The sequence below is a fragment of the Vulpes lagopus genome, chromosome 2, assembly GCF_018345385.1.
Source record: "Vulpes lagopus strain Blue_001 chromosome 2, ASM1834538v1, whole genome shotgun sequence".
Classification (NCBI taxonomy): domain Eukaryota; kingdom Metazoa; phylum Chordata; class Mammalia; order Carnivora; family Canidae; genus Vulpes; species Vulpes lagopus.
Genome location: NC_054825.1, coordinates 92,989,033 through 93,010,311, shown reverse-complemented (window position 1 = coordinate 93,010,311; position 21,279 = coordinate 92,989,033). Strand labels below are relative to the sequence as shown.

Genomic DNA, 21,279 nt, shown 5'->3' with positions numbered 1-21,279 from the left:
TCTGAACTTGATGCAGATCACAATACACTGGATTTTGAGCTTGATGCTATACTGGATATGACCTTGGGTGTGCCTGGGAGAGCCTAAATGCATTTTGCCTGAGGGAACAACGTAACTGATTTATGGTCAGAGAGCAAAATATGGCAGACCAATAATAACCACAACACATTTTTGCCATTACTCCCATTAAGTGGCGACACTGTTTTCTCCCCAACTAGGATGTGGGCTGGCCTTGCAACCTGCTTAGAACAAAAGAATACTACAGAGGTTATGCTCTACCAAACTGTAGACCTAGCCTCTAAGGGGACTGGCAGCCTCTGCTCTTTCCCTGCTAAAATCCAGCTGCCCTGCTGCAGAGAAGCCGTAAAACAGAGAGCCTGGACAAAGACCTGCAGCGGGACAGGACATCGTGAATGCCCCAGCTGAACGCCCAGACGAATGCAGCTACCTGTGTGAGCTGTCCTATACCATATGGAGCAAAAGAGCCACTCAGCTGAGCCAAATCAGCCCACAGCATCATAAGAAATAATAAACGGCTATTTTTGTAAGCCACTATGTATGTTTCGGTGAGGTTTGCATATTAGCAATTGGTATTACAATTGATAAACTGAAATATAAGTGCATATATTAAGTATATAAAAACATGGATGGGAAGAATATATACCAACTCTTGGATAATGATTACTTCGAGAGAGGGACTGAGCAAGATGGTATGAGATGGAAAAGGAGGAAACAGCCTGTAATGCTAATTTGTTTTATTTTGAAAACAAGATCTGGAAAAATAGGGCAAGATGTTAAGCTGTATCTGAAGGATACTTACACAGAGGATAGGTAGGTTATACAGGCTATGTAGGTGATAGTAGTGCTATCTGTACTTTCCTAGAAGTTTGAAATATTTCATGATGTAAAAAAAATTTTTAAGGAATCCAGGAATAATCAAGGTAATAAATAAAGTTGGACACTGCCAAAAAAAAAAAAAAGCATTCTACTCTAATTTAGGAATTTGGGCTATTTCTGCCCAAGATTCATTCCTTAGTCATCTTGGACATCATTTAAGAGCATTTCAGTTTTTAAACTTCTTTTTTCATCTTCTAATTTCCCCCTTTAAAGATATCAAAGCTTCATCTCTTCTCTCTTATCATTTTTTTTTCTCTCTCTCTTATCATTTTTTATTGGCATTTTTCTTTTTCTCTCAAAGTAATTGTGCCAAATTAATTCCAAGGTAATTATCAAAGCAATTCCAAATTTTCAACATGCATATTTTATTTCTCATCCTCAAATTTTCACCTCTGGGTCACAAACACAACTTGAAGAAATGACACAGAATACATACTGGTCTTTTATTAGCTTATGGCAGCTTGGGGACTTTGTTCATTATTTACACATATTATGAGTCATTATTTTGGCTATAAATACATAGGAAAACAAAAATATGGGTAGAAAAACTACATAAAATTCAAGTCTAAGATCATTCACTAGGTCTCAAGATTAGGCATACATAATATTTCATATTATGTTTACAGAATTTTAAATTTTAAATTCTCAATTGAGTAACCTCAGGTATTTTATGTTAGACAATACAGCTAACTTTTGAACAACAACACAGGTTTGAACTGTGTGGATACATCTATACATGGATTTTTTTTTTACAGTACAGTACTAGAAATGTATTTTATCTTTCTTATAATCTTCTTAACATTTTCTTACCTTACATTATTATTATTGTAATAATACAGTATGATACAAGAAATATGCGTGTTAATCGACCACTGATGTTATCAATAAGCTTCTGGTCAACAGTAGGCTGTTAGTAGTTAAGTTTTAGGGGAGTCAAAAGTTATAAACAGATTTTTGACTGGGTGACATTAGACATTAGGTGTGGTCAGTGCTCCTACCCGCCTTCCCACCCACATTGTTCAAAGATCAGCCGTATGTTAACATTAAGGAATGAGGTTTTTTTGACTTACAGCTTTCTCATTAACCAGTCTGAATTATACATACTTATCTTAGCACAAAATAGATTCTGAACAAGCAAGTATTGAATGAATTTAAATATCACAGCTGTGACTGTTTACTATTTTAGGATTTACCACAATACATTCATTTTATGTTGAACTGAATTTCAATTATATTGTTTATAAACTGAAATGCTTCTTAAATCTTTTCAGTAAGATGCAACAAAAGTCACAATAATGTCAAAACAAGCAAGTAAAAACTTAATTAAAAAAAAAAAAACTAGAATCACATCTACATCTTCAACCAACAGCCTAGGAGAGAGAAAATGGTCCAGGAAAATATGAACACATGCAAGTTGTTCTTTCTTCTGTCATGTGATTCTCTAACTTCAGACACCAATCATAATAAAAGAACCTCAATTCACCTCCATGTACTAACCAGGCAAAACAAAACGAAGGAGAGGCTCACATTACATTGTTCTAGTATTTTAGAATTGGAACGGACCCTACAGATCATCTGAAATATGAAAATCTTGACGTCACATATAAAAAAAGTAAATTCTAAAGATACAAAACAGCTGTCCCAAGAACCTTCTACTAATTGAAGGCGGATCTTGGTTTCCAATTTTTTTATCCCAGTTTCTTTTTATACACCTGTTATCCAAGAACGACTTTTCCCTTATGATCTCATCCCAGAAAAGAAAAATCGAGTTTTTTCCAAGATATGGAAATGATCAATACTTTACAGAGTTGGGTCTCAGAAATATGTCACTAATAAAATAACATACCTCTAGCGTGTGGCACTTTCCTCGAATTCTGTTACACAGAAGTTGGTAATTCTCCAGCACAACATTCAGCTCAGACGTCAATTCCTGGCCACCAGAGGGCGCTTTTGCTGCTAGTAACATGATGTTGTCTTTGAGAATCTTCACTCTCACCTCCTTCTGCAACACGTCCTCTTTTGCCCTCTGTTCCAAGAAAGGATGAACTTGAAAACTGTCTCCCTTTCTCAGTAACCAATGTCTTTCTTTTTTTTTAAAGATAATTAAACCAAAATTAAAATGCCAACAAGATTCTAACTACCGAAATGGGACAGTGTTTAGGTAATCACTACAGAGAGTACCTTTCAAATAAGAATGCTAACCATAACGTTTACATTTAATAACAAGCAATGCGAACACCTAAGTCACCCCTCCGTAACGGACATGAAGTATTTTCAAAATCTAGGCTCATGATAAGAATATAAGTGAGGTAGTTTTAATTAAACAGTAGAGGTCTAAGCATATTAAACTTTAATAAATTCTCACAAAAACTGAGATGGAGTAGAGGTGTCATTTAAAAGTAATTTAAGTAATTTAAACATATCTTTTTTCTCCTGGAACATGGGTGTAGCTATGGTTCTGATAACTAATAGCATTTCGAAGATGATGAAGTTATACTAGGAAAATCTAATCTAGAAATAGCTTCTTTCTTGACTCTCCCTCTGTGCTAGGCATGAAGTCTCACTTTCAGGAAAATCAGTCCAAAACAGTTTTTCCCTTTTCCTTTCAGCTTTATTCACTACTTAATGGTTTTAAATTTCCCCTGGTTGTGGTATCGTAATTAAGTAGAGTGGTTTTTAAAATCATAATGGTTTGGAAGAATAAAGACAAATAAATAGAATGTTGCCCAATCAAGGTTTTTAAACTTATTTCTCCAAGCTCTCATCCCTAGTGACTTTAAGAAACCACAAAACTACAATGTCAATAATATAAGGGAAAAGAATAAATTAAATAAGATGGTTCTTAACATGGTAGGCTACCTTTAAAATACCTCATATTGAATATTTTAAAAGCTTTCCAAAAAACTACCCTAAAAAAAGATGTTTCAGTGAAAACACTACATACAAGTACAGTAAAAGTCCCTTAATCATATTTACTTGATTCATATTCAATAATGCGTTGATGAAATAATAATCCTTTTTTTAAATTGCTACACAGAGATTTTTGCTTTAATTATACTTTTAGGCAAGTTAAATTCAGCATAAAACAGTCAATGTGTGGCTTAATCTTATTTTTTTAAGAAAGAGCCTTTAAAACACTATCTCCTTTGGCATGAACACTGAAGGACACTTGAAGCAATGTTAGAAATTTGGGAATGATGCCCAGTTCTTTCACTATACAAAAAAAGAAAGCATTCAAGACTACTGACACAAGGATATAAGTTTATAGGAAATCCATCCTGTGGACCCAATTCCTATAAAATCCCTTGACAATGTTCCTACTGCTACTCTTACCTGCTCTAAAAAAATTTTGATATTCATGGGTTTCCCATGAATTAACAGAAGAATACATTTGATTAAATGAAGACAAATCACAACTGAACTGGGATGTTGCCCTTGTTCCTAACAAAAGACAACTCTTCTTTAAAAATTCTGGAAACAGTGCTGATGGTTGCAAAACACTGAATATAAATGATAAAACTAAATTTTTGAGTCATTCTCTATGGCTCTCTGAGGTTCGAATGGAAGAGATGGTCTCAGGGGCCTTCATAGATTCAAGTCATGGGCCAAACTGAACAAGTGGAGTCTCAGCTTCCTTTTCCTCCTATGATCATAATACCTATCTTTCCATATTTTTTCCAATTTCAAATCCAACTATGAAAGATTATATGTACATATTGTGCTTTACAGAAGATAGATTGGTTCAATCACTCATTCATTCATTCATTCATATTTAAGGGAGAAAGGGAGCTATAAAGCCTATTGACACTGGCCCAGACTCACCTTCATTTCTTCTACTGCGCTCCCTAGTTCTTCTGGTGACTTGTACTCAAAATCCCTCTCCAGATATTCCTCCTCTGCCTGGGTCATCCACTCCTGCATCTCTGCCAAGTCTTTCTTCAGGTTCACTGCTTTTTCCTGACTTTCAGACAACCTATTTTTTTGAATAGCAATCTGGAAAGGAAAAGCCATTCACTCGAATAAACAAATGCTAAAACATGAAATGTCAAGTTCTAGTTTCAAATATCTAAGGACATGGTGATAACTTTCCACAAAGAGTCTTGTTTAAGAGTCTTGTTTCAGATAAAATCCTTTATACATTTTGTGCTGATGATGTGGAATATAAGCAACAATGAAAACAATAATTATAACTGGGATTCTGTACCACATTTCAGATATTTATCTAATCTGGAAATATCTACTATAATTTTTTAAATGCATAACTTTTGATAGAGTAATCTCAAAGGAAGGAATCTAATCTATAGCAAAAAAAAAAGGAGATATTTTAAGGAAATTTACTTTAACATTGTTTATAGTAAAAAAAAACCTGGAAGCAACTGAAATGCCCATTTTCTCCCATAAAACACTGCTGTACAAAATTTTGGTTTTTATAATCTACTATACTTCTGTACTGCACACAGACGCAAAAAAGTTACATTAGGAAAAGGTTTTGTCTGATTTTCCCTCCAACCACAAATGAACTTCTACTGTGAGAGTAGACACCATCCCACAGAGATCACCCAGTGCTGGCTTCATTATTCACTATTCCTCCCACTCAAATTGAGTCTCAGAGTTGTGGTCACCATGCCAGGGCTTGCTTGGCTGCAAAGCTGATAGTGACCAAAAGCCAGCACAGGAATAGGACGGCTCTCCTGAGAGAAAGGGAGAATCCTTAGAGGCTTTCTTGTTCTCACTCTCCAAACAGGATCACAGACATAAAAATAGAAAGAGACCAAACAGAAGCTGCACGGTGCCCCAGAAGCCTCCTGCCAGCAGTCTATGCAGCTGGCATAGACTTCTCAGCCGTGGTTCCCAAGTCCTGCTCATCAGCACTTTAAGTGGAGTGGCTGTTCTTAAATATATATATATAAATACAGATCCCTTGGGTTCCACCTCCAGAATACTCTCCTCACTAGTAGTTTCTGGACACTAGTCAATTATATAATTCTCACAGATCCAGAGACAAATAAAGACACTGTAATGAACTCAAAAAAAAGGGGGGGGGGGAGGGAGACTCAAAAACCATAATTAATTATCCTGAGATTATATACCTCATATTTTTTCACATTAAAATGTTCCATGTTTCATATATCATGAATACGACATATGAGATTAGATTGTCTTATTTGGTGATTGACTTTATATGTCTATCCTTTCTTAGCAAAATAAAAATTTGGCAGCATTATATTTGTCCAAAACTTCTTCAACCTTTATATTCCTCAACGGAACACAATAGTCTGGAACTGCTTTTAGATAAATGCTCACACAACACATGGTTTCCTTCTTGCTGAGGACACTTAAAATTTTCCCATATATTTACTCTCATACAATGAATTAATGGTAATTCATAATTATGTCTATGTTGTCATATCTGTATGTATGTATATATGTAGATATTTACATAGATCTAAATATCCATGTCTTTTTTTTTAAGATTTATTTATTCATGAGAGATACACAGAGAGAGAGGCAGAGACACAGGCAGAGGGAGAAGCAGGCCCCATGCAGGGAGTCCAACGTGGGACTTGATCCGGGGTCTCCAGGATCACACCCTGGGCTGAAGGTGGCGCTAAACGGCTGAGCCACCAAGGCTGCCCTAAATATCCATGTTTTTATGTATGTATGTACCTACCTACCTATCTGTCACTTTCTTTGCTCCTTGCTGATACTTCCAAACCATTTTCCTTATTTACTTTCCCCCAAATATCAATAAACTCACGCACAAACCATCAGATTATAGCACACTTAGAGAAATCAGAATTTGGCCAGAATAGACGATATTATAAAATTATTTTCTTAAGTGTGGCAATGGTATTGTAGTAGACAGAAGACTGTCTTTATTCATGACATAAGTACTTAGTACTTAATATTCATGATAAAGTATTTAGGGATGAAGCATAATGATAGTTTCAAGTTCCTGTCAAAAGTACATTTAGGAAAAGCGTGAGTGCGCGCGCGCATTTGTATGTGTGTGTGAAGAGAGTGAAGGAGAGAGAGAAAGCAAATGTGGTATAACATTAACAACTGGCAAACTAAGGAATGGGTATATGGCTGCTCCCTCTACCATTATTTCAAACTTCTTTTAAGTTTGAACATATTCAAAATATGGAATTTGGAGGAAAACAATGAAAACAAAATATTCAAGAATGCAAATATAAATTCTTCCTACATAAACATTAACCAAAAAATATTGCATGAAGAGATGTAGACCATCTAAGGGCTGTCTGTGGAACATTCCTGTATTTCACCCTCTCCTCCCATTCTCCCCTTTCCTCACTCATGTCAGCTTTGTGTAACCTCACTAAGCGAAGCAGAGCAATCAGAAGAGAGCTACACCACATTCCTACTATACTTAGTTATCTTCTTTCCATTACTTTGGAGAAACTATCCAACAGCAATTCTTTCACTGAGAGAGTGGACCTCATCACTCTCACATAGGGCAGACTTCCCTCTAGCAACTATCTTCTCTCAAACTCTTCTGCGTCATTATTTTCTCCTTTTAAGTGAAGTCCTTCTCTTTGGCATACAAATAACCTGTAATATCTCTTATTTCTAAAAATTACAAAAACACCTCTTTGGGTCCCCAGGTCCCCACACCCACCCCATTTCTCTGCTCCCTTGAATAGAGAAATTCCTCAAAGTTGATTATACTTGTTGCCCCAGGTGTTCACTTCCCATTCTCTTCTCAAGACTCTCCAATGTGACTTTCTTCCCCCCATCCCACTGGAACTACTTTTCTCAAGGCCATTTAAAGCCTCCATCTTGTCAGATCTAAAGCCTGACTTTCAGTTCTCCCTGACCTCAGCAATTCTCAAGATGGGCACCAGGGAGAGCTTTCTACACCTGGCCCTGGGGCCTCACAGCCTCCTGGCATTTCTCTACTGGCTGACTCTAAGTTCTCAGCATCTTTGGACTTACCCTTTCCTCTTTTCAGCAGTCAGTGCTGAAGAGCCCCATCTGCAGGCCTCATAATCTCACTTAACTCTTCCAGTATGGAAATCACTGTTCCACCTGCTCTCACACAAAAGTTTCCCTTCTTTGAGTCTCACCATTTCAGCAAATAGTACAACTCAAGTGGAAACTCTGAGCAAACCCTCAGCTGTCCTGGACTATTCATTCCCTTTCCAAGATCACATGTCCAATCCATTACAAGACTCCTATCTCTATTTTCAAAATAGTCCAAACCTAACATTCCTTATCACCTCCACTACTATCTCTCTAGTCTAAAGGACCAAGACAGCAATAACCTCTTAAATAAGTCTGTTTTCATTCTGGCTTTCCTGGAGCAAATTACTCATATGATAATGTCAATTCCTTGCTCAAAACCCTCTGCTTTGTGTAAATAAAATTTTAAAATTTTGTTTCAAAGGCTATATACAATTTATCCCACCTACATTCTGACCTCAGACCTTACCCACCTGCTAATTGCTCTCTTCATTCTATTCCAGCTTCACTGCCTTTCTAGTTCTTTGTTGAACATGCCAAGCTCATTTGCCCCAAGGAGCCAAATTGGACAATTGGTACCCTCCCTTAATTAAAAGAAAAATCCATTTTTTGCCCCAACCTGGCATCCATGCTATAGTTATTCTAGGCCACTGTTTTTCAAACTGGATGGGCTATAAAATCAATTCAATCACTGAAGAGAAGGTACAATCTGCCTCTTAAAAACCACAGATAGCAAAGTTGAAAAACTTACCTCCTTGCTAAATTTCTCCAATTGGGTTTGGTAGTCAACTAGTTTTGTCTGCATCCAAGTTTTGATTCCAGCAACTGGATAGCTTCGAAGGTTAGTCTCTATTTCTTTCATGTCTTTCAGAGATGATTCCACTGTTTCTATTTCATTAACAAAGCCCTGAAATATAAAACAAGCCCATATTGAGTTCATTCCAATATAAGTGGGTACCATAATTTTAATTTGTCTCTGCTTGCATCCCTGAAAATGTTATAAAAGCAGAATGCTTGGGAGTCAGGACTTTTAACTACTTAAGAAATAGTGTGCCCTGAGAAATTCATTTCACCTGGGTGCTTCATATAGCCATCTGCCAAATCAGATTGGATATAGTTGACTCTCAGCAGGGAATACTACTCCCAATTAATTTAGAGAGGCCTAATGATTTCACCAAATATAAATTACATGCAGTATTATCAGCAATTTTACTCATTAAATATGTTTTTCTTTAAGTCTCACCGTATGGCATAGTAAGAGCAATATACAATTGGTAATATGACACTAAAATTATCATTGGAAAATGAAATAGCAGCTCCTAATGAATTAAAATTGCTCTTATTCTCTCCATGCAAAATTCTATAACCCTAGCCAAAAATGAAAATGTGAATAACCAGTCATTCTTTTAATAACTATAAAGTCCAAAAAAAGGGTTTATGATGAGAGATATTTTATCTCGGTTTATTGTCATGTCATATTCTTGCAATTTTAATAATAGCAAATAACAAAGAAGAAGAAGAAGGAAATGTTATTTATTATAGCAGAGTCCCTAAATCAGCAGAACTCACACAACACTGGTCAAGTTGACTTTGTAGCCCTTCAGCGTCTCGTTGGACAGCCTGCTCTTTCATGAAGTCTTTCACACCATCCATCCACTTCTCAATGACTTTTGAATCAGCCTAAGTAGAACACAATAACAGAGGGGGAAATTACTCAGTGACACTCAACCTACTGCATCTCAAGATCTATTCCTACTGAAAGAAAGGCAACGTTTCACAACCTTGATAGCATCATTTTCATTTATTGTATTTCTTTTTTAAAAATCTTACAAATTTGAAAATAAAAAATCTTCCAAACTTGATTTTCTTGATGACTGACTCAAATCCTCAAGAGATGACAGTCGGGTGATGATTCTCAAAGTTTCAAAATGCTCTACAGCAAACCAAGCTACTTTGCTTAAACGCAAGCAATATCAATGATTAAAAATTCAAATTACAGGAAATGCTTTTCTAGATGTAACCAGCTACAAAAAAATCTTTGGTTCTCACAGAAGTTAGAACAGACTATCTCCAAAACTTAGCTACTCAAAGCAGGAATAAATTAATAGCATCCTGGAGTAATAAATAAATACAATAGATTGCTTGCTCTTAGTTTTGCTGTTGGACACCTTGTTACCTAGGAACCCCGGATAGTCCTACCACTCAGCTTCATCCTTTCCTCCAATATTTACTAGGCACCCACTGCAATCTTAACTGTGTATGGTGCTGCAGCTCAAAAACAAGTGAGAAAGATAACACTTTGCAGAGAGAAGGAGAGACAGTAACATTGGAACTGGGCCACTAACACCAATAGGTATATCCAACTTGATCTCCAGTACTAGAGCAAAGCAATGGTCATTTCTTCCCAACGCCTCCCATTCTGTTACTGGTCAGTCTCACTTGTGAGTTTCCCTTAAATGGAGCTGAATCTGTTCCCTTATATCCTGTCAATTCTTTGCTTCTTGTTCAACCCTAAGAATGGGGATACATTTACAATCCTGCTCAAAAATGACCTTCAGCAACCATTGTTGTCTTCCATTAGTCTCCAATTGGCTAAGCATTCCGGATTCCTTCTAGGATGTCTCTAAGGCATGAGATCCAGGTATGGTACTCATCACACTCATCAACATGCTCAAGAAACTACACCAATGTTTTGAATGTCCTTATAACATACCACACAGAACCAATAATTCTTCTCCTTATAACACTGGAATAAATAGTAACAATACAACCTATTTCACATATGACTATTACACTCATAAAATGCCATCTAAAACTGTTTAAGTTTTATTTTTCTTATTGTAGGGTTGTTTTTGTTTCTTCCTTTGTTTATAGGTATATTAGTCACAGTATTATTTATGGTTAGCCAGAATTCCAAAATTGCCAAAACTACCTCAAAATTACATTTCCCTTATCTCATATTACTTAAATGACTTCTGGAATAAATTCAACACTTGATATTTATAAATATTATGTTTTCCCTTGTTATGTCAACAATAGTAGTTATAATAATAAGAAGCCAACAGAATGATTCAAATTTTTAGTCTCACCACTTTTGAACCAGCTCTTCCTCCTGGCTTCCTCTTATCTGCAAATCTGACAGTGGGCTGTTCTTTTTTTGATTTTTTTGTTGTTGGGTTTTTAGTTTTTTTCCTGGTGAAAACCAGGGCCAATGAGAGTAACTACCTGAGCATTTCTACCAAGACGACTTGTGTCACTCATTAATTGCAAAGCTTTGGCTTAGTTTTCAAAATATGGGAATCTACATAACACATCTAACCAGCTTGCCACCTCCTTCTTAAAGGATTGGAAACGATTTCTCAAATACTTTACCAAAGAAGTCAAGACTTGCCAAAAATGAGTTTGGGACCCATTATTTGAACCAAATGAGCACACGTGAAATGTGAGATTATGAATCTGTGTATCTAATAATGTAGTATCCCTCTTCCAAAAAATAAATACATGAACACAGTAATTAAAGGAAAGAAGTCTGGGCAAGGCTTTTCAGTGGTGTCCACGATGATTCCTCGCAACTGTCACTTTCTTTCCTAAGCACACATAAGATCTCTGGTTTGTCATTTACCTATAGCTCTGCCAGGAACTGGCATCAAGCTTACTTCAGGTCTTAAACTTCTAGAAAATAATGTTCCCCACAAATCAGGACATTCATCCATCTTCATTTTTCTGGTAACTTCTCATAAGATGTAGAATGTGGCCAGGAGACGGAAAGTAAAATTCCCACCTTACTTGGGATGTAGATTTAGGCATCTGTAGGCCCTGGGGTGGTTTTCCTATCTAACTCCTAATCGAGGCACTTATACTCCATCAATAATGACCATCTGATACTTCCCAATTTACAGGGCTCTCTTCTAATGAAGATGGGGAGCAAAATACACTTGTCTGGCCTTTTAGCCTCCCCTGTTGACAATTGTGCACTCTGCAAATGCTTCCAAATACAGCTTCAAAAACCCTTTCAGTCTCATTGTGTGCTTACCGCAAGTCTTTCCCTCTGTTCTTTAGCCTGTCACTGTTCTCACAGGCTCATGCACTCTTCCTCTAATGTATTATTTTCATTGGTGACATCTCTCTCTTTGTGTTTGCTCCTCGTCCTAAGATCTCACCACATTGGACTACTCAGTAAGACACACCCAAGGCAGAGGGCAGTGGGATACAAAAAGATAAAAGTACAAAATGAGAGAAAGTACAAATGTGTCTATAGAGTTCATGGAGGACTTTTTTTAAAACTGTCCATTTAACCTGGCACATCCTGCATGGTTACTCTCCATTCTAAACTACTTAAGAACTCAAAGCAGTGTTGCTGCTGTGTACCTTGGCAATTCATTAACTCTTAGTTGTGAATTAAAAAGCTGATGGTCTTCTGGGCCAAGGATTTTTGAAATTTGTAGGGAAGCATTACACTCTACAGAAGTTTTTTATCACAATCTGATTTGACTGAAGTGAGGAGCCTCAACAATCCATCATTGGCATGTGAGGAATGGTATCAACGCCCTTCCTTTCCTCCCTCTGCCGGATACACACAGACCCAGGGGAGCACACACAATTCACACACAACTGTTCCTTCTCTCATACTTCAACATGAGAAAAAAGAAAGAGGAAAGCAACAGACACAGATAAGCCACGAAGTCCAATTGATCATCCCAACAGTAACAAAAGAAAGAGACAAGAATCTGACAATTTGTTTTCTACTAAAAATCCTTCATGTAATCCTGGCCACACTAACTTCTAAGAGAAGCAGTGGGACCCATGGAAAGAAAGACAAAAGTGTGAGTACGAAGGTCAGCACCTCACCAGTCACAAGGTCTTGAGAAACTAATTTCTCTTCTTTGAGGCTCAGCAGCTCATCTATGAAATAGGAATAATAACAACCAGCTCGCCTGGTTGTTCTGAAAAACAGAGATAATGTTTGGACAGGGTCTGGTACAAAGCAGGCATGCAGTAAATGCTATTATTACTAAGATCTATAAAACCAAGTGCTTTATTATCAAGATGAACCCATAAAGAGCTACCACTTCCAAGTTTAGGAATGAGTGGCCAGGGAGAGTACATGCTGGTATGAATCAGTGTAATGTTTTTAACTGTTGCCAGCATTAATCCTTGTTCTATTCTATTGGTGTTTAAAAGCAACTGTTTGGAAGAGCTACTACTAGATCTTCTGAATTCAGCTCAGCAGAAGGAAACCCAGTAAATGAGGGAAGGCCTGAACTTTAGAAATTCCTGGTGGCAGCAGATTCTCACAGGATCTCCACCCTGTGGCCACACCATATGGAAGGGTTAATAGATTAGTAAGATCAATACTAGCTACAGCTTGTGTGCAGGTAAGTGTGGGAGACAGGGAGCTCTGCTCCACCCTCCAACACCTCTTCTTTCCCCAGAAAGACAATATTGTCTCAGTCTACCTGTGGCAAGTATTTCCTATGCTTTAAAAAATAATACTCAAAGTCTGCTCATCTTTAAATCAATCATACAAGAAAGAAATTCCAAAGAAAGTGCAAGAGCTCCCATGAAAAGTACCTCTCTGCACATTAAAAAATCACTCAGCTTACACACTTATGAGTTTCTATGTACAATAACAAGTATTTTTCTCCACCTCCATCCATTTGCAGAATACACACATATACATTACATATATATGTTACATGTTCTGAATAATACATTATATATTACATATATGTTCTGAATTATATATATGTCATATGTATTCTAATATATATATAAGAATTGGATAATTTCTAATGTTCTCTCTCCTTTAGGGGACCTCATCTCTTTTGAAGCAATGTAAAACATTTTAAAATCCCAGTAAACTTCTAAAATAAATATCTGCCATTACTTCATATGCACAAAGTAAATAAACTGTAAGTACTAACCTAGGGCAACCATTTCTCATTCTTATTTATATTCGCAAATTCTGATACAAATATAAAATGACTAAGGGTATTTTGAAAACCAAAGTATCAAAAATTCAAGTTTTAGAAGGGCCAAAATTGTACACTGACCATCACTGCTCAAAAGCACAGATTTGTACATATCTGAGATGGGCGATACATGCTGCTGGTTACATAAAAGGAATGCAAGGTCATGAAAATAACTCCTTGAACCCTAAAACACCCTATCTCCCAGCCTAACCCCTGAGCTAGAGATGGAGGAAATCTGAAGCTTGGGAGCTCTGGATTTAAGACAATGGGATTCCAAAGTACACAACTACCTCCCAAGATTTTGTTGACAGCTAAATTCTTGGCATTTCATTTTGCTCTTCCCCATCTGTTGGAATGTCCACAGCTTTTTAAGCAACTTCTAACCCAAGAGAGAGGCAAGAAGTGTGAAACCAGAATTAAAACAGTAATTTAACATAATGAGGTTTCTATTTCACTCATGCACCTCAAAAACACTCTTTAAAAAGTGTCCCTTCATTTAATAGGGAAGAGCCATGATGACATCACTACATTAATTACCTAAAACTAAGAAGAATTCTTTTTTTTTTTTTTTTTTTAAGAAGAATTCTTTTTTTTTTTTTTTTTTTAAGAAGAATTCTTAAATCTAAGGTTTAGAATGCACCAATACTCCCTTTTAAACTAAAATGCAAAAAAAAAAATGCAAAAAAATGCAAAAAAATAAAAATAAAAAATAAACTAAAATGCATTCAAAATGAGAAAGAAAAGAAAAAACTTTATAAGATCACTATATCAATCATATATTACCTAGAAAGAGTTAAATCAGCCATATTTCAGGTCACTCTTAACAAGATATGACCAATGTGTGTTTACTCTGAAATTCTTTCTACAGTAATTTCAAAGCCAGATTCTGCAATGTCTCAGAGCTCCGGCATAGCCTCTTCCACACCCTGGGTCAGAGCCCATCCAACTGGTCAGCGACTGACTGCAGGGATCTGATGACATAGGGTCCTTCCATGTGTGGTCCATCTATACTTTACAGATCCAACCTCAGCAGAGAAATGCATCTGTAGAGATGTCCGTAGGCACCTACAAAGCAATTACTTCACATCCACTTACTTGCTGTTGGCCACACAAGGCTCCTGTAGTCAAAGAACTCCATTCTGGGGGAGGAGAGACACACACAGGTCTCATTTTAATAAAAGCTGGTCTGAGATGAGGGTTTGGGAAGGTGTCAACAGTGTGTAGAAGAATCACAGAGGAGGGAATAGTTAGCCGTGGGGATGGTGGTGAGCAAGACAGAACACTGTGGAACAAGCTTACTCTTAAAGGGTGAGCTCAGAAGAAGATGTGAATTCCTAGCAAGGAAGTGACATTTCCGGAGAAATTGTCCAATGTGGTTTTGGTGATCCAAGACACTGTTTCCTCGCCAGACTCAGCTCATGAAGGAGGGGAGAGGCAGGGGGTGGCACTGCAGGAAGGGCTTCAGGGCAAGGAGGAAGCAGGAGCTAGGAGACGATGTGAATGCACCCTATCACCACGGCAAAGCCAACCAGATCTTTTCCAGAAGCAGAACTCTGGCACCACTGGGGAAGATGAATTCAAGAGGGAAGAGACTGGAAATGAGAGCCAGCTTTAGAGTGCAATGGGATTATCAGGGCAAGGGACTCTATGGGAGTCTGAACACAGCAGGGAGAGGCTATAGAAATGGTGATAAACATAAGACAGAGTTTTGTGTGGGCCTCATGAATTGTTTCACAATTTACAGTTATACCACATCACAGATCTTGAGGAAGAAAAAAGAAGCAACAAACAATACAAAACACCCATAGCTCCCAAATGCAAAGATACCATTACTGGTGATGAGAGATATACAACCAGCCTCCTAAAAGTTTATAATATTTAATCCCCATAATTCATTAAAAAATCAAGTAAAATCAATAATGAAAATATTAATATTCATGTATTTTTAAATGTTTTGCTGCCTGGAAGGAGTGGGAGGATTTTCTGTGAAGTAGTTTTTAAAATACCAATTAACATTTTAATTCCTAAGTACAGGAACTGAGGTCATTACTTTGGCATGGTATAGATAAAAAAAGAATTTAAGAACTTAAAACACTGAATATGAATACGCAGGCCAAATCTCCACCTGTACAGAGAAACCAGCCATGAAGACAAAGGAAATAGAGGCAGATGAAAAAAACCCTATTTGCCAACAAGTAACAGAAAACTAAAATTTGCACACCAACAAACAACAAGATGTTTTTAGAAGTACCATAGAATGGCAGAAAAAAGTAAGCATGTAGCTATGAAATACTTTTGAAGCTGAAGTATGCTGTGCCAATGAAAGGCACCATCATTAGCAGTAGTGGGATTCACACTCCAAGCTCGTATATTTGTGTGCTATTTAAATATCCCTCATGAAAATAAATAAATAAATAAATAAATAAATAAATAAATAAATAACCAACCAACCCACCCTCATGGAGCTCCAACATCATTCATTTCTATTAGGTGAAAAAAATTATTAGAATTGGTAACATTCATGAGCTTTTCTTTTGGACTGGAATCTGTTAACCCCCAGAAAGTTCCCTTTTTTTTAATCTAGTGATTCAACACTTCCATACATCACCCCCTGCTCATCCTAAGTGCCCTCCTTCATCCCCATCACCTATTTCACCCATCTCCTCACCCCTCTCCCCTCTGGTGGCCATCAGTTTGCACTCTACAATTGGTTTGTCTCTTTTTCTTTTTGCTCATTTGTTTTTTTTTTCTTAAATTCCAGTGAAATCATATGGTATTTGTCTTTCTCTGACTTATTTTGCTTAGCATTATACTCTCTCACTCCATCCATGTCATGGCAAATAGCAAGATTTCATTTTGATGGCTATGTAATACTCCACGGTGTGTATGTGCGTGTGTGTGTGTGTTTGTGTGTATTCACACATCTTCTTTATCCAGTTATCAGTCAATGGACACTTGGGGTCCTTCCATATCTTGTCTATTGTAAATAATGCTACTATAAACATCAGAGTACATTATCCCTTTGCATTAGTATTTTTGTATTCTTTGGGTAAATACCCAGTAATGCAATTGCTGGATCATAGAGTAGTTTTACTTCTAACTTTTTAAGGAAACTCCATTTTGTTTTCCACGGTGGCTGCACTGGTTTGCATTCCCACCAACAGTGCACAGTGCCCCCTTTTCTCTACATCATCTCATCACCTTGTGCTGTTGTGTTGTTGAGCGCAGCCATTCTAACAGGTGTGTGAGGTGATATCTCATTGCAGTTTTCACTTGCATTTCCCTGATGTAAGTGATGTTAATAATCTGTTCATGTGTCTGTTGGCCATCTGGATGACTTCTTGGGAGAGAAGTCTGTTCATATCATCTGCCATTTTTAATTGGATTATTCATTTTTGGGGTGTTGAGTTTTTTAAGTTTATGTATTTCATATAATAACATTTTATTATATATGTCATTTGCAAACATCTTTCCCCATTCCATAGTTTGCCTTTTAGTTTTGTTGATGGTTTCCTTTGCTATGCAAAAAGCTCTTTATTTTGATGTAGTCTCAAAGTTTATTTTTGCTTTTGTTTCCCTAGAAACGTACCTAGAAAGAACTTGCTATACTGATGTCAAAGAGGTTACTGCCTATGTTCTCTTCTAGGATTTTTATGGTTTGAGACCTCACATTTAGGTCTTTAATCCATTTTGAATTTATTTTTGTGTATGGTGTAAGCAAGTGGTCCAGTTTCGTTCTTTTGCATGTTGTCCAGTTTTCCCAACACCGTTTGTTGAAGAAATGGTCTTTTTCCCATAGCATATTCTTTTTTGCCTTGTTGAGGATTAACTGAACATAAGTAATTGTGAGTTTATTTCTGAGCTTTCTATTCTGTGCCATTGATCTATGTGTCTATTTTTGTGTCAGTATCATACTGTTTTGATTACTATATTTGTTATTTAACCTGAAGTCCAGAATTGTGATACCTTCAGCTTTGCTTTTATTTTTTAAGATTGCTTTGCTATTCAGGGTCTTTTGTGATTCCATACAAATATTAGAATTGTTTGTTCTAGTTCTGTGAAAACCACTGTTGTAATTTTGATAGGGATTACATTAAATGTGTAGGTTGCAGTATAGACATTTTGACAAAATTTTTCTTTAAATCCATGAGCATGGAACGTCTTCCCATTTCTTTGTGTCTTCTTGGGACCCATTATTAATATTAGCTGCGTTCAGGAAAGGAAATGGTATTGGGGGAGGGGCAGGGAACTCTAAATGTTCACTCTAATACTTCTCTATTATTCAATTTCTTCACAACAACCAGCCTCCATGTATTAGTTATATAGTTAAAAATGCATTTTAAAAATAAACAAATCAATCACTTTTCTCCTAAGAAACATCATCCTAAACCAACACACTGAATCAAAAACCTACTGTGCTTCATGCCTTAAAGACAAATAGAACTTAAATGGCTAGAAAACTGTACATCAGGTCACTGAAGGGAAACAATGCTAACCTCTAAAGAATATTTATTTGTAATTAGCTTTGGTGAAAAATTAAAGTTTCCTAAGTGAATTGTAAGTAGTTAAGTAACAAGCAATGCCTTCAAAGCAAAGCAAATAAAGGAGTAAAAGTTTTCTTTATAATAAAAAAAAACATATTTCAATAAAGAAGTTGCACAGTTAGGAAATACACACACTATCAACAATCTTGTAGTTAAAAAATAAAGAAAGAATAGCTGGACATTATCAATCTGCTACTGTGATAACAAAAAAATCTAAATATTGGTTATTTATCATGGAATGAATTTGGCATATATTCCAACTGGCCACTCTAAGTGCCTGGGTTTGCTACATTAGTATAACAACCCACTAAAGCCTAAGGCTGGATTACTATAGCCACAGGACTCTCTTTTGTGTTTTGGAACACTCTTTATTCTCTTTAAATTTCATATTTTAAAAAAATTCCATATTTAAATACTGGCACACACTTAGCTAACCCCAAAATACACTTCTGGAAGTCAAAAGATTAATAACCTTTGGGTTAATCTTCACCTGTAAATTTCTCTTAACTACATCTTAGATTTAAATTGAAAACAAAGCACTGCTCTTTTGAAAAGATGAGAAATATTTCATCGAATATTGCTCCACCTTCACAGTATTGACATTTAGGGTCAGAAAATTCTTTTGTTGTGGGGGAGGTCTTATGCATTAGCTGTGACTTTGGCCTCTACCCATGAGAAGCCAATAGCATACCCCCTTCCCTCCACAGTTGTGACAACCAAAAAACATCTCCGAACATTAACAAATGTCCTGGAGGGGGGTGTGGGGTGAGGTGGAGGGGTAGGGGTGGCAAAATCACCCCTGGCTGAGAACCACTGGTAACACAGTGCTTGGACCATAACCACAAATTTTACGATCATGAATAAGACTAATTATGGTTTTTGAAGTTGGGAAAAACTACACCTGAAGACACATAAGGGGAAGTGGATCGGCTCACACAAATTAAATGATTCAAAAATACTAAGCAACACATAACACACCCCTCTTCAAAAATCAAGCTTTATTCTAAGGAGATCTCAGTTTTGGTAGAGAACTGCAGTTGGCACTTAGGAAAAAAAAGTTCCTTCTACTAGCACACACACACACACACACACACACACACACACAGAAATGTCACCATCTTTATTTTCCTGGTCATTCACTACAACTGTCCAATGGGGCAAAGAGTCTCCCTCTAATTTCAGCAGTCACCATGCTTCACTTGTCTCATCTTTCTTGATATCTTCACACGGATCTGTACAATCTACCCACCCCTCTCCTACCACATGTTCCCTGATTTTGATTTTTAAAGCATCATTTTCATGAATTTTGTCTTCATTCTCAATCTTTTCACTTGTTTAACATCATCCTTTACACAAACTCTCATGTATATATGAAATACATATATCTATATAAAGTCTCATCTAATCTCTTAGAATCTAAATCCAAATATATACATAACATTATATTAGCTATAAATTAATGTTGGATATATATACATATCCAAATTTAAATCTCCTATTACTAATTTCATTTCATTCACTGAAAAACATTTCTTGACTGCCTTCTCTTTGCCAGGCATGAAACCAAAAGTCTATCATGAGATACAACACAAAATACCAAAGTAAGGAGAGACACCAGGAAAATAGGGCAAAGAGTCCATTTGATTCATTCTTCCTCCCAACCTTTCCTAGGAGAGAACCAGGCAATTTGTTCAAGACCACTTCTCCATATTCCTCACAGGTGAAATGTTAAAATCCTAGCTTATCTGAAATTGACTTTTATTACTTTCTCCTTACTTTCTAACCTTTGTCCTTTCGTCTGGAACTTTATCACTGTTTCATCCGTGGGCATTTTCAGATGTAGCAAAGGATCCTACTTCTGACTTTCATGTTCCTCAAATGACCTGCTTTCCCAATTGGACACTGTTTATCGATGGTCTAGTTCAGATTTTTATCTCCAAATGTCTAAAGTCTTCAAACACCAGCTTCAAGGACTCAGCCGTCTGCCACTACCTGGGCAATTTTACCACTCCGACAAAGTTCCCCTGCAATCTAATCACCAGTCTGAATATCACGCAGATTCTGCATCCCTGAAACATTACTTTGACCAGTTTTAAGTAATTTTCTCTTATCTTCAAGATCCAGTTCACCTCTACAAATAAGCCCATTTGCAAAGAAAAAGCAAATAAGTGTGTTTTCCAGCACATCAAAAGCAAGTTAGAAATCCCAACTTACACACATAATAAATATGGGAAATGAAAGAATGAGAAATATCCAAATAATAGACACTAGAGTCTTATTTGATAAATTACCACTTTGTTCTCTAATAAACTTACACACAATTAGCTGTAGATTTACCTCAAAAGCTCTGAGTTTGGAGGTAACTTCTTCAAGCAAATGCAGATCTTTGGAAACCTTGACCTTTAGTTTATTCCACTTTCCCTGAACATCATCAAATTCTTGCTTATACATTTTTTCTACATCTGGAGAAATAGTTTTCTCCAAAGCCTTTGTTTCTTCTGCAAGTGTATATAATGTAGGTCTCTGATTCTCAAGGATTTCATCAAGGGCCTGGAAAAAATTTTTAAAGATTAAAATATGCACAATAATTTGTCTGTACAGACGTAATAATATGGGCTATAAAAAGCCTGTCACTTTTTAAAAAGTATTCAATTAAAAAAGAATTGTACAAAAATCATGAAAAAAATACACATAACCAAAAAAAGTTAAAGCTTTCCCTTCATGAGTTGTGTGTGGGCCAGAAATAATATATTCTCTACACTAAAATCCAGTAAAACAATGCACTCAGTGAGGATCAAGTGTGTGCAGGGCTCAATGGCTGATCTGTTTTGTATGATGAAATAATGCAGTCATATATCCTAAATGACCAGATAAGCATTTTT

The 21,279-nt window shown here is 36.5% G+C and overlaps 1 protein-coding gene across 9 annotated transcripts in view; it reads right to left on the bottom strand.

Annotated features, from left to right (window-relative positions):
- The window catches only part of UTRN (utrophin), a 496,122-nt gene that overhangs the window by 313,617 nt on the left and 161,226 nt on the right, over window positions 1–21,279 (bottom strand). For 8 of the 9 annotated variants that reach the window (XM_041741733.1, XM_041741729.1, XM_041741764.1 and 5 more), the window contains 5 exons: window positions 20,735–20,947; window positions 9,451–9,561; window positions 8,633–8,788; window positions 4,720–4,890; window positions 2,744–2,923 (listed from right to left, as the gene is read on the bottom strand). In XM_041741733.1, the coding sequence (XP_041597667.1) occupies window positions 2,744–2,923; window positions 4,720–4,890; window positions 8,633–8,788; window positions 9,451–9,561; window positions 20,735–20,947 (831 nt within the window). Of the gene's footprint in view, window positions 1–2,743; window positions 2,924–4,719; window positions 4,891–8,632; window positions 8,789–9,450; window positions 9,562–20,734; window positions 20,950–21,279 lie in introns of all 9 variants that reach the window. The other variant, XM_041741769.1, reaches the window with a different exon arrangement.